This window comes from Marmota monax, unplaced genomic scaffold (assembly GCF_021218885.2).
Source record: "Marmota monax isolate L192 unplaced genomic scaffold, Marmota_monax_Labrador192_F-V1.1 WCK01_AAM20220418_F8-fsc00024, whole genome shotgun sequence".
Lineage (NCBI taxonomy): Eukaryota > Metazoa > Chordata > Mammalia > Rodentia > Sciuridae > Marmota > Marmota monax.
In genome coordinates, this window is record NW_026695224.1 from 24,544,797 (window position 1) to 24,560,426 (window position 15,630).

The following is a 15,630-nucleotide window of genomic DNA, read 5'->3' on the forward strand; positions in this document are numbered from 1 at the left end:
AATGCAAGTTTGAGGCCAGCCTCAGCAACTTAGTGAGACCCTGTCTCAAAATGAAAAATGAAAAGGGCTTAGGGATGTCGCTCAGTGGTGAATCACCCCAGGGTTCAATCCCTGGTTCCAAAGAGAGAGAGAGAGAGAGAGAGAATATCAATCTACAAATTAACTGGCTCTTTGCTCTTCAAAATGTCCATGTCAAAAAACACAAAGAAAGGCAAAAGAAATTTTCCAAATTAAAGGAATCTAAGGAGATGTGACAAGTAAATGCAATACCTGATCCTGGATTGAATCCTTGACTGGGAAAAATATAAACAGCTTTAAAAAATTATTAGAATTAAACTTGAGTATTAGGATTAAAATTATTAGGATGAAATTTGAATCTAGACTGTGGATTAAGTAACCACGTTATATCAGTGTCAGATCCTCTTGGTTTAATAAGTGTTCTTGTCCTTAGGAAACATATACCAAAATGTACAAAGGTAAAGGAGCACATTTATCTGCAATTTAATTTCAAAGGGTTCTGACAAAAATAATATGGATATGCAAGTGAGAATGTGAATGAAAGAGCATAAATGAAAACTGGTGGATCTGGGTGAAGGGGAGAGAGCAGTTCATACAGCGTTCTCTGTGAGTTTTGACTTGGGATAATTTGGGCTGATTTATATGTGAGGAAAAAATTTAAAACCATGCAGATTAGCCCAGCCCCATAAGCTAAGAGACCTAAGTAAAACAAGCAGGAAATAGGGGTTATGGACAATTTTTAAACACCCACACACAAAAAAAGAGAAACTTTGATTTTTAAAAATTCGGTTAAAATTGACATTCCTTTTGGTCTCTGCAGAAAAGAATCCAAGATAGTTCTCCTCCACAATGTCACGCCCCTGACTGTGGCCTGGCGGGTTACCAGCCTGGAGCACCTGGGCGAAGACTTCTCCATGTCCATGATGCAGGGCACCATCCCGCCCAAGGGGAAGTACAGCCTGAACATACACTTCCAGCCCTCCAAACCCATCAACCTCAAGAAGGCCATTCGGTTGGAGGTGAGGCGTCACACCACCGTGTGCTCATGTACCAAAATATGCGCACATTGGGTGCACAAAAGTCGGGTCTTCCTATTGCATGCTCCCATTTGATCCTTGACTTGTATCCCCAGCCCACAATATCTTGCTCTGCACACAACTACAAGCTCCAAAAATGCAGTATTTCTCAGAGCTGATTTCTTACTACCAAGAGCAGAGTACTCAATCAATGTGGAATGAATGAGTGAATGGAGTTACTATTCCTAGGTAAGCATTAGATACCTGATTCCAAACCTCAAGCCGAGTCACTTGTCAGATTCCTATTTTAGTAAATACCTGGGAATCATCCTTAATCCCCATTTCTCTTGACAGGCTCCCCTCTAACCCAGACTTTGCCCCTCAGTGTATCTTCTCCCCACTCACTTCTCTGTCTACACTGCTGCCACCACCCTCATCCAGGCCACTTATGGGATCTCTCACCTAGACTACAGCAGAGGCTTCCTAACTTATCTCTGTCTTAGAATTCTAAAGTGCCCAGAGGTATCTTTACAATGTCCTTTAAATCTGGTTACCTGCCCCTGCCTTCCTAAAGCACCTCGCTGCCTTCCCACTGTAGTAAAATAAAGCCCCGTGTCCTTCCCTGCTCCCGAGACCCTCCCTGACTTGGGCGATACCTTGCTCCACCCTTGCCCTTGCTCATTGGCTCCCATCTTGCTGTCTGAGTTTTTTCCTGCCTCAGACCCTGCCTTCTTGGCCCCTTGCTGGGACTCTGTCCCTGTGCTCTGCTGGAAGTTGACACCTGCTCTGTATTGAACATGCTGCTTCAACTGGGCTTCCCTAATCATCCCCCCCCCCACCCCGAGGGAATCCCCAGCATGGATGGTCACTCACCATCTTCTGTCCTTCAGAGAACTGTCCCTTTCTGACATCATTCCATTTCTTTCTCTGTTTTCCTATATGAACTCCATCACGGCAGAATCTCCCCTGCCTTATCCGCCATCTATATTGATTTTCAAAGGCTCCTGTAACATTTTGCTGCAAACTGAGTGGCTTGAAAGAACAGACCCTACTCTCTCACAGTTCTGGAGACTGGAAATCGGAAATGAAGACTTGGGCACGGTGGTGCTCCCTCCCACTGAAGGGTCTAGTGAAGAATCCTTCCTCACCCCTCTGGCCTCTGGTGTCTGCTGGTGCTTCTCAGCTGTGACTGTGTGGCTCTAATCTTGCCCCCACTTCACAGGGCCTTCTCCTGTCTGTCTGCTCCTATTCCCTCTTATAACCCTCTGTATCCGTGGGTTCTGCATCCTTGGATTCAACCAACCATGTGTGGAAAAATTGGGAGATAAATTTGCGTATGTACTGAACACAGACAAACCTTTTTTTGGTCATTATTCCCTCAGCACTGTAGTATAACAACTATTTATACTGCATTTATACCATATTAGGTATTATCAGTAATTTCAGATGATTTAAAGTATATGGGAGAATTTTTAGGCTTTATGCAAATACTTCAGCCTTTTATATAAGGGACATGAACATTCATAGATTTCGTCATCCAGGAGAGGTGGAGAGTGGTCCTGATACTAATCTTCTATGGATACCAAGGGGCACTGTTACTGAATTTAAGGCCTAGATAATTCAGCTGTGAACCTCATCTTGAGTTCTTTGACTTAATTGCATGTGCAAAGACCTCCCCTTTAAGGTCATGTTCACAAGTCCCAGGATTAAGAAGTAGACATATCTTTGAGGAAGTCCTCCTTCATCAGTGTCTCACACAGGCCTGGGAGAATGAATGAATGAGTGTCATTGACTTTTAATGCTAAGTTTATTCTGCAGCTTTCAAGGGGTCACTTCTCTATGAATACCTCCAGGGATGGAAAACCTCCTGCCATTCCAACTGCCTGGTCTCCCTTTAAATAGATGTGCTAATTCTTCTTTAAGTTGAGCTCCAGTTTCTCTATATAACTTACATTAATTCTCTTTCTACCTTTTGGGGGCCAGTCAGTGGATCTACTCTTACTCTCCTAACCCTTTCCTGTGATAGTCTTTCAGATCACTGAGAACAGGCATTGAGAGATTTCATTCAGTCCACAGAAATATATAAGGCCCAGCAGTGGTTTTCAACATTTTTAGCAGGTCTCTGGCAGGCCACATGGCCAGTGTAGGAACCTAGAGTCCCCTGGCTGTGCCAGCTTTATCCTGTAATTGCTGGGTCATGGGGAGTCCAGGGATTCCCATGATCAGCGGGTGCAGGAGACAGCAGTGAAAAGTCCTTGGACTGTTGTGTCCATCCCTGTAGTATCCCAGCCAGACAGTAGCTGAATTCCAGCCCAGGGAAAGGCAGAGTGGGTCTCCTTGACACCCCGCAAGGTGGACTATGGCTTCTCTTCCTCAGATTACACTTCTACAACTTCTAGAGGAGGAAATGCCTTACTTTCTCATCCCTTTGGAAAATATTCCAGCAGACTGGCTTTACTCATTTGTATATCTCTTAAATTGTCCTTCCTATTGTTCTCAATTGAAAAATTTAATCTTACCTCCCCTGTGGAGGAGCAAAGCAAACAGAATGCTCAGGGCACTGGATATCTACAGTCGGCAGGTCTGAGGGCACCTCGTCCGCTGTCCTCCTCACAGCTCCATCAGAGGGCGAGCAGTGAAAGGAAGAAAGCAAAACTCAGGGCAATCCAATTTGCTCTGTGGAATGTCGACAAATGTGTGTTGAAAAAGACGGAAATTCTGAATTAAAACCTGAGTTTGGTGACAGCCACTGACTTCCCCTTAGCACCAAAAGCACACATGATGGAAAGCTAGCCACTTAGTTTTCCAATTGGAGGCCTCCGCAGGGAGCAGGTGGTCTCCACGCAGATGGGGGAGCTCTGTGCCCACCACCCAGCAGCTCTTCTTCTGGCAGCCAGACCCTTGTTCACCTCCTGGTTAGTCTCTGGGGTCAGCGGCAGGTGGAGCCGACAGCCTGCCACAGCTCAGAGGCTCCTCAGGACAGTGGGAGAGGGATCCCAACAGGTAAGGCAACCGCAGGGTCAGTGAGCAACTGGAGCCTGTGGGTGTATTGGTGACCATGTTCACATAAATAAAACACTTGAAGTTTCCAATAGAGAAACATCAAACACTCTTATTTGCTACAAAAATCTAGCACTTTTCCATATTTTGAAAGCAGAATAGTTCTTTTTTTTTTTTTTTTTTTTTGGTACCAGGAATTGAATGAATCCAGGGGCATTTAACCATTGAGCTACATCCCTAGTCCATTTTTTATATTTTATTTTGAGACAGGGCCTCACTAAGTTGCTGAGGCTGAGGCTAGATTTGAACTTGTGATCCTCCTGCCTCACCCTCCAAACTGCTGGGATTACATGCATGCACCACTGTGCCCAGCATAATTCAGATTTCTAAGTGACAGGAAGACAGAATATAAAGGTTTTCCATAGCAAATGTTGGGAGATGCTCTTCTGGTTTATTTGATTTAAAAGTTCCAGAAAACACCTTCCTGCAATGTCTACTCAGCCCAAACGTCAGTATGTAGCAATGATAATCCAGTTAGTTAAACCTCACAAAAGGGTTTAAATCCCATCCCAACATAGCCCAGAGGGTGTTTTGAAGAGCAATCTACCAAATGCCTAAGGATAATGAAAGATCTCTAGCTAGATACATCTCAAAAACATTCCCGCCCATCTATCTCCCCTTCAGGATTCTCACTTGCATGGTTCATATTTCAGACTGCCAGCACCTTGTGGGTTTTGCTTTTACTGAAAAATGTCTCTTATCTGACAGGTTTTAGATGCAGAAAATCTTGTTGGTGTTGTTCAGATTGAAAACATCCTGGTTTTTGCAGAAGCATATGACATTGCCTTGGACATCACCTTCCCCAAAGGTCTGTTGAGCCCTTCGAGAAAAAGGTGTCTGGAAGTTGTCTCTTTCTATGTGGTGTAGTCCCGCATAGAGGAAAGCTGATGTGTTGTCAGTAACATGGTGGTCGTTGGTGAAGGAGAGGACAGTTTGGGCAATTGGTAATGTGTGTCCTGAGGAATGTTAGTAATATTAGTACAAATTCTAATTTCTCCAACTTATGATTAGCAAGGGGTAATCAAAAAGGTGAAATTTGCAGACCTCTTTTCTGAGCATTAGTTTTCTATCACTGCCGCAACAGATTGACACAAACTCCTGGTTTAAGGCAACACAAATTAATTATCTTACAGTTCTGAAGTCAGAAGTTCAAAATGGGTCTCAGTAAGTTGTCATCAAGGTGTCCGCAGAGCTGTGCTCCTGGAAGCTCTAGAGAGAATCCACTTCCTCAGCTTTTGCAGGTTCCAGAGGCTGCCCACATTCCTCAGCTCCTGTCCCCTTCTTAAATCTTCAAACCCAGCAATGTCCTTCTCAGGCTGCCACCTCTCTTGTTCCCCCACTTCTGCAGTCCTCTTCCACTTTTAAGGACCTTTGTGATTACATTGAGCCATCATGTTAATCTCCATGTTCTAAAGACAGTGGCCTTAATTCTATCTGCCACCTTATCCCCTTTACCATGGAACGTAGCATGTTCCCAGATTCTAGGGATCAAGATGCATATCTTAAGGGAAAGGAGTATTGTTCTGCCCGCCATGCTGTCCTAATGCCTGAGTTATGTCTCTCCCGAGCATGCAATTCTCTGTTGTCCCTCCTTTCCCTGATAGGTCTCTTATCAAGATTCAGAGAATATGATAGAATACCGGAACTACATCTTACCTAGTTGTCATTAGTCCTGTGTGCCAAGATCTTTCCTGCAGCATTATTTATAATCATGAAAAGTTTCAGAGGATCTAAATGCCTGTGAATAATAGAATGATGTTACTGTAGGACTAAGATTGTTAATTACTAAGCAGCCATGACAGAGAAGTTTTCATGCTCCCTCTAAGATCACACCTGAGGAGTTTTACTAATTTGGGAAAATGCTTATGATGTAATGCTAAGTAAAACAACACAAATGTATATCACAACTCTGTAAATTGCACAAAATTTTTAAAATACTGTAAGTTTTAACTAATGGTAGACAAGAAAAGACAGTGAATTGGGGTGGAAAACAGAAGGAGGGGCCCAAATGAACTGAGGGCGAGAACAGTAGCTGTTGCTTATTTGCCAAGACTCGTCACTATAGTTTTCCATGTGAACTTCAGCAGGAAGTTCCTCTGCTCTGGCTCCCATGCCCGCTCACCCGGGTCCCTGCCTCTACAGGTGCTGAAGGAGGCCTCGACTTTGGGACTGTGAGGGTCATGGAGGAAACAAAGCAGCCCCTTCAACTGAAGAACCGAGGGAAATATGAGATCATGTTCAGGTAACCTGAGCCATATTAGGTGTGGCCATCCATGTGCCCGCATGGCAAGAAGGGTGTTGTCTAGGAGATTTTTTTTAAGTGAATCAAGGAAATTAGAAGAACCTTCTCTGCTTTTTGCCTCCTCTGGTTTCAAATGAATGGAATTCCAACCACTGAGAGCAGAGACTTTTACACTGTTCTTAACTCTGCCATTTAACAGAGACCTTCAGGGCCTCTGAGTTCACCTGGATCCACAGGGGTCTGGGATGGAGGGAGGAAGAGAATGGGAGAGGGAGGTCTGGGCAGGAGGAGTCCTGAGGGTGGAGACTAGAGCCTGGCTTCATCCCCTGAGATTGACAGGGGGAGGTTCTTCAGAGAAGAAAGGGTGGCTTGGGGTAGAGGAGAGGAAAGAGGTTGCTCAGGCAGGTCACGCCATCCTCCTTGGCAGTGCCAGACTGCAGCCCAGGCAATGGCTATGGAAAGTTATCCTTCTCCCAGGGGAATTCACATCTGACAAAGGGACTTCATCTTGCAGAGATGGGAGCAATTCAGCATGTTGGTGATCATTACAATCATTTCTTTTCAACTAAAATAACACTAAAAGTAGAGAGGTCCAACCCCAATGCACCGTCCATCAGAAGCAATGAAACTGCAAATTGGATTCAATGAGTATAAATCAAAGCCAAACCAACCTAGAGGAAAGCCTTTGTCACTTTGGAATTAGTGAAGGATGACTCTTGCCTGGTTATGAGTTCCAGATTAGATCATGTTTGGGACTTTATCTCTGCTTTTTTTTATATTTATTCTCAAGTTTTAGGTGGACACAATATCCCCATTTTACATTCATGTGGTGCTGAGGATCGAACCCAGTGCCTTGTGCATGCCAGGCGAGAGCTCTGCCACTGAGCCACAACCCCAGCCCCTAGCTCTGCTTTTTTATATTGCATGTAATAGAGTCACCCTTTGATTGGAAAGATGAGCAGGGTTTGTTGAATATGCAAGGAATAGAAAGCAGAGGCACAATGCATGTAGCAGTTGAGCCAGCTGGTCTCCTGAAGCATGGAGTGACAGTCAGACCCCCACAGCAACTCTAGGCGTCCCACTTCCACCTAAGTTCCTGTGTCTGTCCAGACTCTGCACCACTGTCCTGAGTCAGCTCCTCTCTCTGGTTCTTACCTTATCCCATTGGGCCAGGGACTTCACTATTCCTCTGTTGCATGACTTCTGCCCCTGACTTCTCCCCTTAGGACTCCTGGTTTCCCTCTGTGTGTACCGCATCCAGTCTCAGAGAGAGAGGAACAGAGACAAAGACAGAGAAAGAGAGGGAGACAGGAAGGAGAAGAGAAGAGTTAATTTAGCTGATATTTTTTGGTAGCAAGCGTACCTATTGAACATAGATGCCCTGCAAGGGCACCTCTTGACCATGGGAGAGAGGATAGCACTCTGCCTCATGCATCAATCCCTGGTCCAGTTGATCCTGTAATCTACTGCACAAAGCACAGTTGACATTCCTGACATAGCAGTTAAACAGGGCCAGAGACATGGTAGGGTCCTTAACAGTCTAGATTCTCCTCTCTAGTATCTTCAGTTCCCTGGGTAATGACTTAAACTAACTCTTTGTTCTGTCTTCCAGCTTTTCCGTGGACTCCTTGGGGATTTCAGCCATAAATATGAGTTCCTTGATCACAGTCCTACCCAAAAAGGGCTCACTGACTGCAACAGAAAAGCCCACAAACGTCCAGGTGTTCTTTAGGGCCAGAAAGGAAGTGAAGGTCGAGCACCAGCCCATTCTGCGCTGTCAGGTGAGAGGGCTTAAAGCGACGGGCTGCTCAGTGGCAAGATGGTAGGTGTCTCGCTGCAAACATGGGTCCATGGATGGTGTAATCGATGCCCCAGAGGCAAAGGGAGAGTGGTCTGGGTGGCAACCAGGTGGGATGCAACAAAGTTTGGTTCCAAACAGCAGGCAGGGGGCAGGGGGCAGGGGGCAGCCAGGAGATGTACAAAGTCATCATAAATAGAACGAGAGAAAATGGGTCCCCAGGTCTTAGGGGAGCATCAGAGTCAAGGAAGCTGCATTCTGTCCTCAAGCACAAGAGTGAGGAATTGAACATAGGAGGCACAGTTGCTCCCTGTCGATCTCTGGCTGACACACGGCAGGCTCTATGCTAGTGTCTGCTGATATTACTGTCGACACAGTATTACAGAGTGAAATGCCAAGATTGAGGAATGAAGAAGACAACATAGGGGGTTCTGTAGCTATGCAACTGGCTGATCTCTTCCCAACCCTCCTTCCCTTTGCAGATTATTGAGCCCAATCTTGCAGAAGGAAGTGAGATCATTGCCAGCATCCCAATTAAATGTTCTGTGAATGCAGTGCATTCCAAATTCAACATCAGCCCCTCCTCCATCATCAACTTTGGGGCTTTGATCTGTGGCACTCGCAGGAGCACCACCTTCACCATAGAAAACCAAGGCATTATCGACTTCAAGTTCGCCCTCTACAGGCTGACACGGGAGAGCCACATGCACCAAAAGAAAGTGTAAGACAAGTGTCCACTAAACTGCAGCCATTCTGGTAGAGAGTGCTTTGTATTTTACAAAGTGCTATCACGTATCTTACCTGAAACCACCCAATGCCAAATTTCTTACATGTTCCAACTACTGTCAAATATTGGATAAATTTTAGTTTAATAAATATGAAGTATCTGTTTTTAGCTTCTTCTCTGCTGTGACTAAAGGACCCAACCAGAACGATTATAGAGGAAGAAAGGTTTATTTGAGGGCTCACTGTTTCAGAGGTCTCAATCCACAGACACTAGGCTCCATTCCTTGAGGCTCAAAGTGAGGCAGAACATCATGATAGAGGAGTGTGACAGACAGAAGCTGCTCACATGACGATCAGAAAGCAGAGAGAGACTCCACTTGCCAGATACAAATATATACCCAAGCCATGCCCCAATTCCCACCTCCTCCAGCCACACTCCACCACTTCAGTTACCACTCAGTTAATCCCCATCAAGGAATTAAATCAATGATTGGGTTAAGATTCTTACAACCCAATCATTTCTCCTCTGAACCTGTCTCACATGTGAGCTCTTGGGGGACACCTCACATCCAAACTGTAACAGTATCCCATGTGGGATTTGTTGTCCTGGTGTTTCTGGTGTGCTGAAAGACTTACTAGTAAGTTATTGTCTTATCATTCTGTAGGATATCCAGGGCCTACTATAAGCAAGCTGTATCAAAAGAAATTGTAACTGTGCTTCATAATGGGGGGAGCATTTCAAAGCTTTTAGTTATACTCAACCTTACAGACATTGAAATGTGAAGAAAAGAGACAAAACTTAATCTATTTGTCCCTTCGTTTTTTTGTTCTAATTAGTTATACGTGACAATAGAATGCATTTTGACACATCATACTTAAATGGAGTATAACTTCTCATTCTTCTAGTGTACACTGGTCATGTAATCACATATGCACATAGGGTAATAATGTCTTATTCATTCTACTATCCTTTCTACCCTCATACCCCTCCCCTCCCTTAACTCTCCTCTATCTAATCCAAAGTACCTCTAGTCTTCCCTATATGCCCCCCTTATTGTGAATTAGCATTCAGATATCAGAGAAAACACTGGACTTTTGATTCTTTGGTATTGGCTTATTTCACTTAGCATAATATTCTCTAGCTCTATTCATTTACCAGCAAATGCCATAATTTCATTCTTTAAGGCTGAATAATATTCCTTTGGGTATATATACCACATTTTCTATATCTGTTTATCTATTGAAGGGCACCTAGGTTGGCTCCACAGTTTAGCTATTGTGAATTGAGCTGCTATAAATATTGATGTGGCTGTGTCACTGTAGTATGTTGATTTTAAGTCCTTTGGATATAAACTAAGGAGTAGCATAACTGGGTCAAATGGTTGTTCCATTCTAAGTTTTCTGAGAAATCTTCATACTGCTTTCCAGAGTGGTTGCACCAATTTGCAGTCCCACCAACAATGTATGAGTGTGCCTTTTCCCCATATCCTCACCAACATTTATTATTGCTTATATTCTTGATAATTGCCATTCTGACTGAAGTGAGATGGAATCTCAGTGTAGTATTGATTTGCTTTTCTCTAATTGCTAGAGATGTTGAACATTTTTTCATATATTAATATCGCCTGTATCTCTTCTTCTGTGAAGTGTCTGTTCAGTTCCTTAGCCCATGTATCGATTGGGTTATTTACTTTTTTGTGTGTCAAGTTTTTTGAGTTCTTTATATATGTCTCTTCATTTTAAAATTATATTTTTAATGAGATCAGGTAAAATATTTGATGTGTACCAATAATTTCCCACATACTGCTTTTCAGTGAATTCAAGCATTTTTAAAAATTATTCATTTTTTATTAGCTCTCCGTCACTATGACAAAGTACCTTAGATGATAAAATTATTAAAAGAAAAAGTTCCTTTTGACTCACAGGTTTGTAGGTTCCCATAGGATCATTTGGCCCTGTGGCTTTGGCCCTGAGGTAATATTTCATGGCCAGTGCATATGATAGAACAAAACCGCTGCCCCTGTGGTCAGGAAGCAAGAGAGAGAGGAAGAGAAAGAGTCCTGGGTCCCACGATCCCCTTCAAGGGCACATTTCCAATGACCTAGATACCTCCCAAAAGCACCACCCTGGGACCCAGATCTTTAACACATGGACCTTTAGGGGACATTTATCCTAGCACTTTTCTTACAGTAATTTCCAGTGTTCTTATGAATAAGTGGGATTACTACATCGTTTCCTTAAAATTGTCTATGAGTTTAGTCAGTGATGACCAAGCTACCTGTGTCACTCTGCCACCCTCTTGGGCAAAGAAACACCACCCTGCAATGCCTAAGAGAAAAGACCTAACAAATGCCACCCCCAAACCTAAGAGTGCACTCTTCCCCCTCCATCAGAGCTGGCCACAATCGACACACCAGAACCCGGGAAAGTGAGACCTTCTTCAAGACTGGCACTTCCAAAACAGCCAAGTTCTCAGACTCAATTCAGAAAGATGTGACCATCACAAGCCAGGTGAGTGCCCCTCCGCATCCACAGAAACCCAGGAAGGCCTCCTGTCAACCAGCTCTTGCCTCAGAACACCTGCCTAGGAGAACAGGATTTGAATCCACCATGGCAGGAATATGAAGTACTAAAATCTCACTTTCATCTTAAACAGCCATGAGACGGCCTTCGTTTGGATATCCTCATTTGCTCTAAAACCTTCATTGGCTTGCCAGTATCCTAAAATTGGCTCCAAACTCTTCTTGGGTATTTTAATCAATAATCATTTGTTTTTAAGAAATGGAACCCTGCAAAGAAGTGAGATGGAATCTCAGCTTCTCTGGCGATCCCCAGCACACAGCCCAGGTTCAAGATAGTGACCAAGTCAGGCCAACAGCAGCCTCCATGTATCACGGGGTAGTCCCCCTTCTCCATACCAGGGGCCTCATCCCTACAGACACCCTGTGTGAAGAGCACCCACTAAAGGAGTGCCATGTGCCAGCCTGCCCAGCTGCCAGGCTGAGGGGCCCCCAAAGCATTCTGCTCTGGGTCATTACCCTGGAGAAACTTGGATCTCTGAGCTAACACATTGCTGGGCATCCTCTTCCAGGAGGGATGAGCTGCCCGAGACAGCCCTCCTTATCTCAGGCCACTGTAGTAGTCTCAGCACATTCTACAGTTATCCTGAGAACTGTGAAGGGAGAGGGGAGGGCTGGGGACTCCAAGATCATCCAGGGACAACTCCTGAATGAACATCCCCCACTCTTTTTGAATACTAACTCTAGCCAGATGCTATGCTGTTTACTTCAAATATATTCTTTTCGCTTATACCTACAGTGATCCCTGGAGCTGGGGGATTTTGCCCCATTTCATAGATAAATAAACTGAAAACCAAAGAAGTCATTTGTCCAAGGTCAAATGATTAGTACATAGCACAGCTGAGGTTCTGGCCTAGGTGTATCTGACTCAAATCTTAACCAGTGCTCCACCCTGCACCCCTCTGCTCTGAGACCCCCACCCAGATAAGTGTTACATGATGGGAACATGATCTGCTTTATTAAGCCTTTGATTCAGTCATGATTGCTCAGAGGAATGTGCAGGGAAGGAAGTACTAAGAAAGCTCGTCTGTGAGGAACCCCTGGGCCCTCCATTCCTCCAGGAGGAGAGGGATGGGGACCAAGAATTGCCTGTAGGGAGAGATGAGGCCCTTCACCCCTCGTGACTCTGGTGGAAGGTCTCAGACTCCGTTACCCCTCTGCCTTCATCCCTCCCACCCCGTCCAGCAGGCCCGCTTCTCTCATGGTATGTTCACCGTGTACCCTGGGTTCGGCTCCATTCCTCCTGGAGGACAGCAGGTCATCACGGTGGATTGCGTGGCTGACCCCGTGGGAAGGTGTGAGGAGTTCATAGCCATCGATATCACCGACCGAGACCCTAGAGAATATCCTGCTGGCATTTCTTACACTCTGCTTGCTGAAGCATGTATGCCAGGTACTGCCCCTTTTATTGGACAACCCCCCTCCCTCTTCAGGCAGATTCCTTTAAGATGTCCAGCAGATGAGACAGGGCCACTTTCTTTGGGACCTTGGAGCTTCCTCTACTACCTTCAGCCATACTTTCCCTTAAAGCCTCACAAGCATGTGCATACCTGAGAGAACGTGATGCTTCAACTCTTGCCTTCTTGAGTCCAGCCCTGGATTTTCAGATGAGTATCATTATCTGAGAATCATGGTGACAAGAGACATGGCCCACAGGAACACAAGTGCCATTCTGCTCGGGCCACTCCCTGAGGGCAACATGCCCATAGAACAATGCTCAGTAACTGCACGTGCTAAAATTCCAACCCAGCAAGAGCTCAGGTTAAGCACAGAGAGAACTCCTCTTGCTTCTGCTCAAGGCTTACTGAAGGGGGCCCAAGTGCCTCCTTCTTCCTAGGTCCACCCCAGATCTTGGTCTCACCCCTCCTTGCCATTGGCAGAAAAAGGCAGATCAAGATGTGTCAGTCCAAAAGAGAAAAAGACGACAGAATTTACCCCATCACTTATCTCCTTATACGAATTTCCCTACCTCTTCTCTGCAACTAGCCTTTGTCAGAAGCAGAACATCCAAGTTAGGCATGAGAGCCAGGAATCTGCATGCAGGCATCATCTAACGCTCTTCCTCCCCTCCCCAGCCTTTGTGACGGACAACAATGCTTTGATATTTGAAGAGCACCAGATCTGTTCCAGCCCCAACCTACACTACATCTTGCAGACCACAAAGACTGGGGGACTCTTTGTGGAGGATGAGAACAAGTTCATTTTCTGCAATGTCCTGGTGGGCCATCAGGCCAAGGCTCGGTTCAAGATCAGCAACCTGGGAAAGATCGCCTGTGATGTCAACATCGCAGTTAAGCCCATCTCCAATAAGGTAAGGGGCTCCAAAGGCCCTGGCCCACTGTGGTTGGCAGAGGTCCGGGAATAGGCTCTGGGAAGCTTCTGCTCTGAGTCTTTGTATCTGAATGAGAATTATCTGGCTCTTAGCCCTGCTGGAAGTTCTGTGAGGTCACAGGGTCACCTCCCCTTGGCCAAAAGCCATACTTTTGTCCCAGAAGGTGTGTGTCCACTTGGCACCTCTAGGATCAACCAGTCCCTACTCATGAGCAGCTCATTCATCCATCACTCACTCACTATGTGCCTAAGATAATAGACAAAGCATTAAGAGGAGTCCCAGCTTCAGAGAGGTCTGCCTCAAACTGCATGTTGTCCTGGACAGGGAGATTTGGAGGGTGCCCATCCTTAAGGAGAAGGTAAAATGGCAAACCTTTCTGAGCCCGCGTCCCCCAGCACCATGTGACAGGAACTGTGCTGAATGATTTACATCTATTGCCTCATTTCACCTTCACTGTGACTCTTTCAGACTTTGTGTTGTTATTCCTTATTTAGTTAGGGAAATTGAGGCTCAGAAAAACTAAATTATTCCCTGGCCCCAGGGCCTGGAAATACATAGCCAGACTTAAAGCCCAGCTTTACCTGTGTTCAAGTAAATAATTGCCCATCTCAGGGTCTGTTAGACTCTAAACTGCCTGCTCTCTCTGAGTGGGAGCATACTAAGATCATGCATGCATGAAAAAGGACTTCAGCAAGGGGTTTCTGTCACTGCTAATTTCCAATCCCATGTACTGCAAATACTGCCTACGCTTATCTAGGATACTTCAGTTTTCTGCCCAAAAGTGGACTTTGAGCCCAAGTGGTCTTCTTGCCCCAGAACTAGCACTGTTTGTGGCTAATGGGGGTGGGGAGATCTCCAAGGAGTCTCTACTTGGAGCCTCCTAGAGAGTGTGCATTCCCAGAAGACTCTCTCAGGAGAGTCAAGGAGACCATCTAATCCCTTTTATGACCTCCTTCAGGCACTGGTGACATCCAGCCTTTATTCTCTGGTCTTATTTGGACCCCTAAGGGGCAGTTCTCTCCCTATCTGTACTAAAAACATAAAAAGCAGGCAAGCCTGATTTCTAACCAGAGACTATAACAGGGGATGTGCAGGAGGAGGAGACTGTTCTCCTCCTCCCTGGTGTGCAGATCTGAAGGGAATCCCTGCAAAGGCCAAAGAAACCTTAATGCCCGCCCGCAGCTTAAGAATAAGAGGGAGTAGTCAGTCTGTTCCCATCTGCTTCTCATAAGAATGAAAATTTTGTTCAAAGTCATGCCAGAAGTCCCCGCAGTCTCCAAACACTTCCACTGGTTGAGAATAGGTGAAATGCCTTGGGGGTTTTCTCTAGCCAAGGCCCTTGGAGCTACAAGGAGCAGAACCTCACTCAAGTTAGCCCAAATAATACTAGATTGACAACAGTGAATCCAAGACCTCAGACATGGGTTAGAACATGTAATATAGCCATCACTCATTACGACTAGAACTGGCATTCGAAATCCACCCTTCAGATCAGCAGGTACTCCATCCATCTTTTAAGGCCACGTGTCTCTCTGGTTGTTTCCATTGCTCCTTTCTGTAATATGGCTTCCTCATCGTGTATGTGGTCCCAGCTCAGCTCCACAGTAGCCACCAAAAACAATCTTTAGGCATCTTGATTTAGGTGACAGAGGATGGGATAGTGGGGAAAATATCTGGCCGACTGACTTGCTTCATTCATTGGAGTCAAAACTCAAATGCAACTAGATATTACTTAGGAGAGGATCCCAGTGTCTAGGCAGCTCCTTCCAGGGCCCATGACTCTGTAGGTGATAGAGCTTGTCTATCACAGAGCTTTGATGGGAGGGAAGTGCAAAGCAGGGCAGGTGAAATGAGCAGCA

At 45.3% G+C, this 15,630-nt stretch overlaps 1 protein-coding gene across 6 annotated transcripts in view; it reads left to right on the forward strand.

Moving 5' to 3' along the window:
- The window catches only part of Hydin (HYDIN axonemal central pair apparatus protein), a 398,809-nt gene that overhangs the window by 330,986 nt on the left and 52,193 nt on the right, over positions 1-15,630 (forward strand). For 5 of the 6 annotated variants that reach the window (XR_009225878.1, XM_058575799.1, XM_046435142.2 and 2 more), the window contains 8 exons: positions 839-1,037; positions 4,803-4,902; positions 6,237-6,336; positions 7,949-8,117; positions 8,617-8,855; positions 11,254-11,371; positions 12,625-12,832; positions 13,515-13,750. Coding sequence is in view for 5 of the 6 variants with exons in the window: in XM_058575799.1 (XP_058431782.1) it covers positions 839-1,037; positions 4,803-4,902; positions 6,237-6,336; positions 7,949-8,117; positions 8,617-8,855; positions 11,254-11,371; positions 12,625-12,832; positions 13,515-13,750 (1,369 nt within the window). In the remaining variant the exon portion in view is untranslated. The remainder of the gene's footprint in view (positions 1-838; positions 1,038-4,802; positions 4,903-6,236; positions 6,337-7,948; positions 8,118-8,616; positions 8,856-11,253; positions 11,372-12,624; positions 12,833-13,514; positions 13,751-15,630) is intronic. The other variant, XM_058575800.1, reaches the window with a different exon arrangement.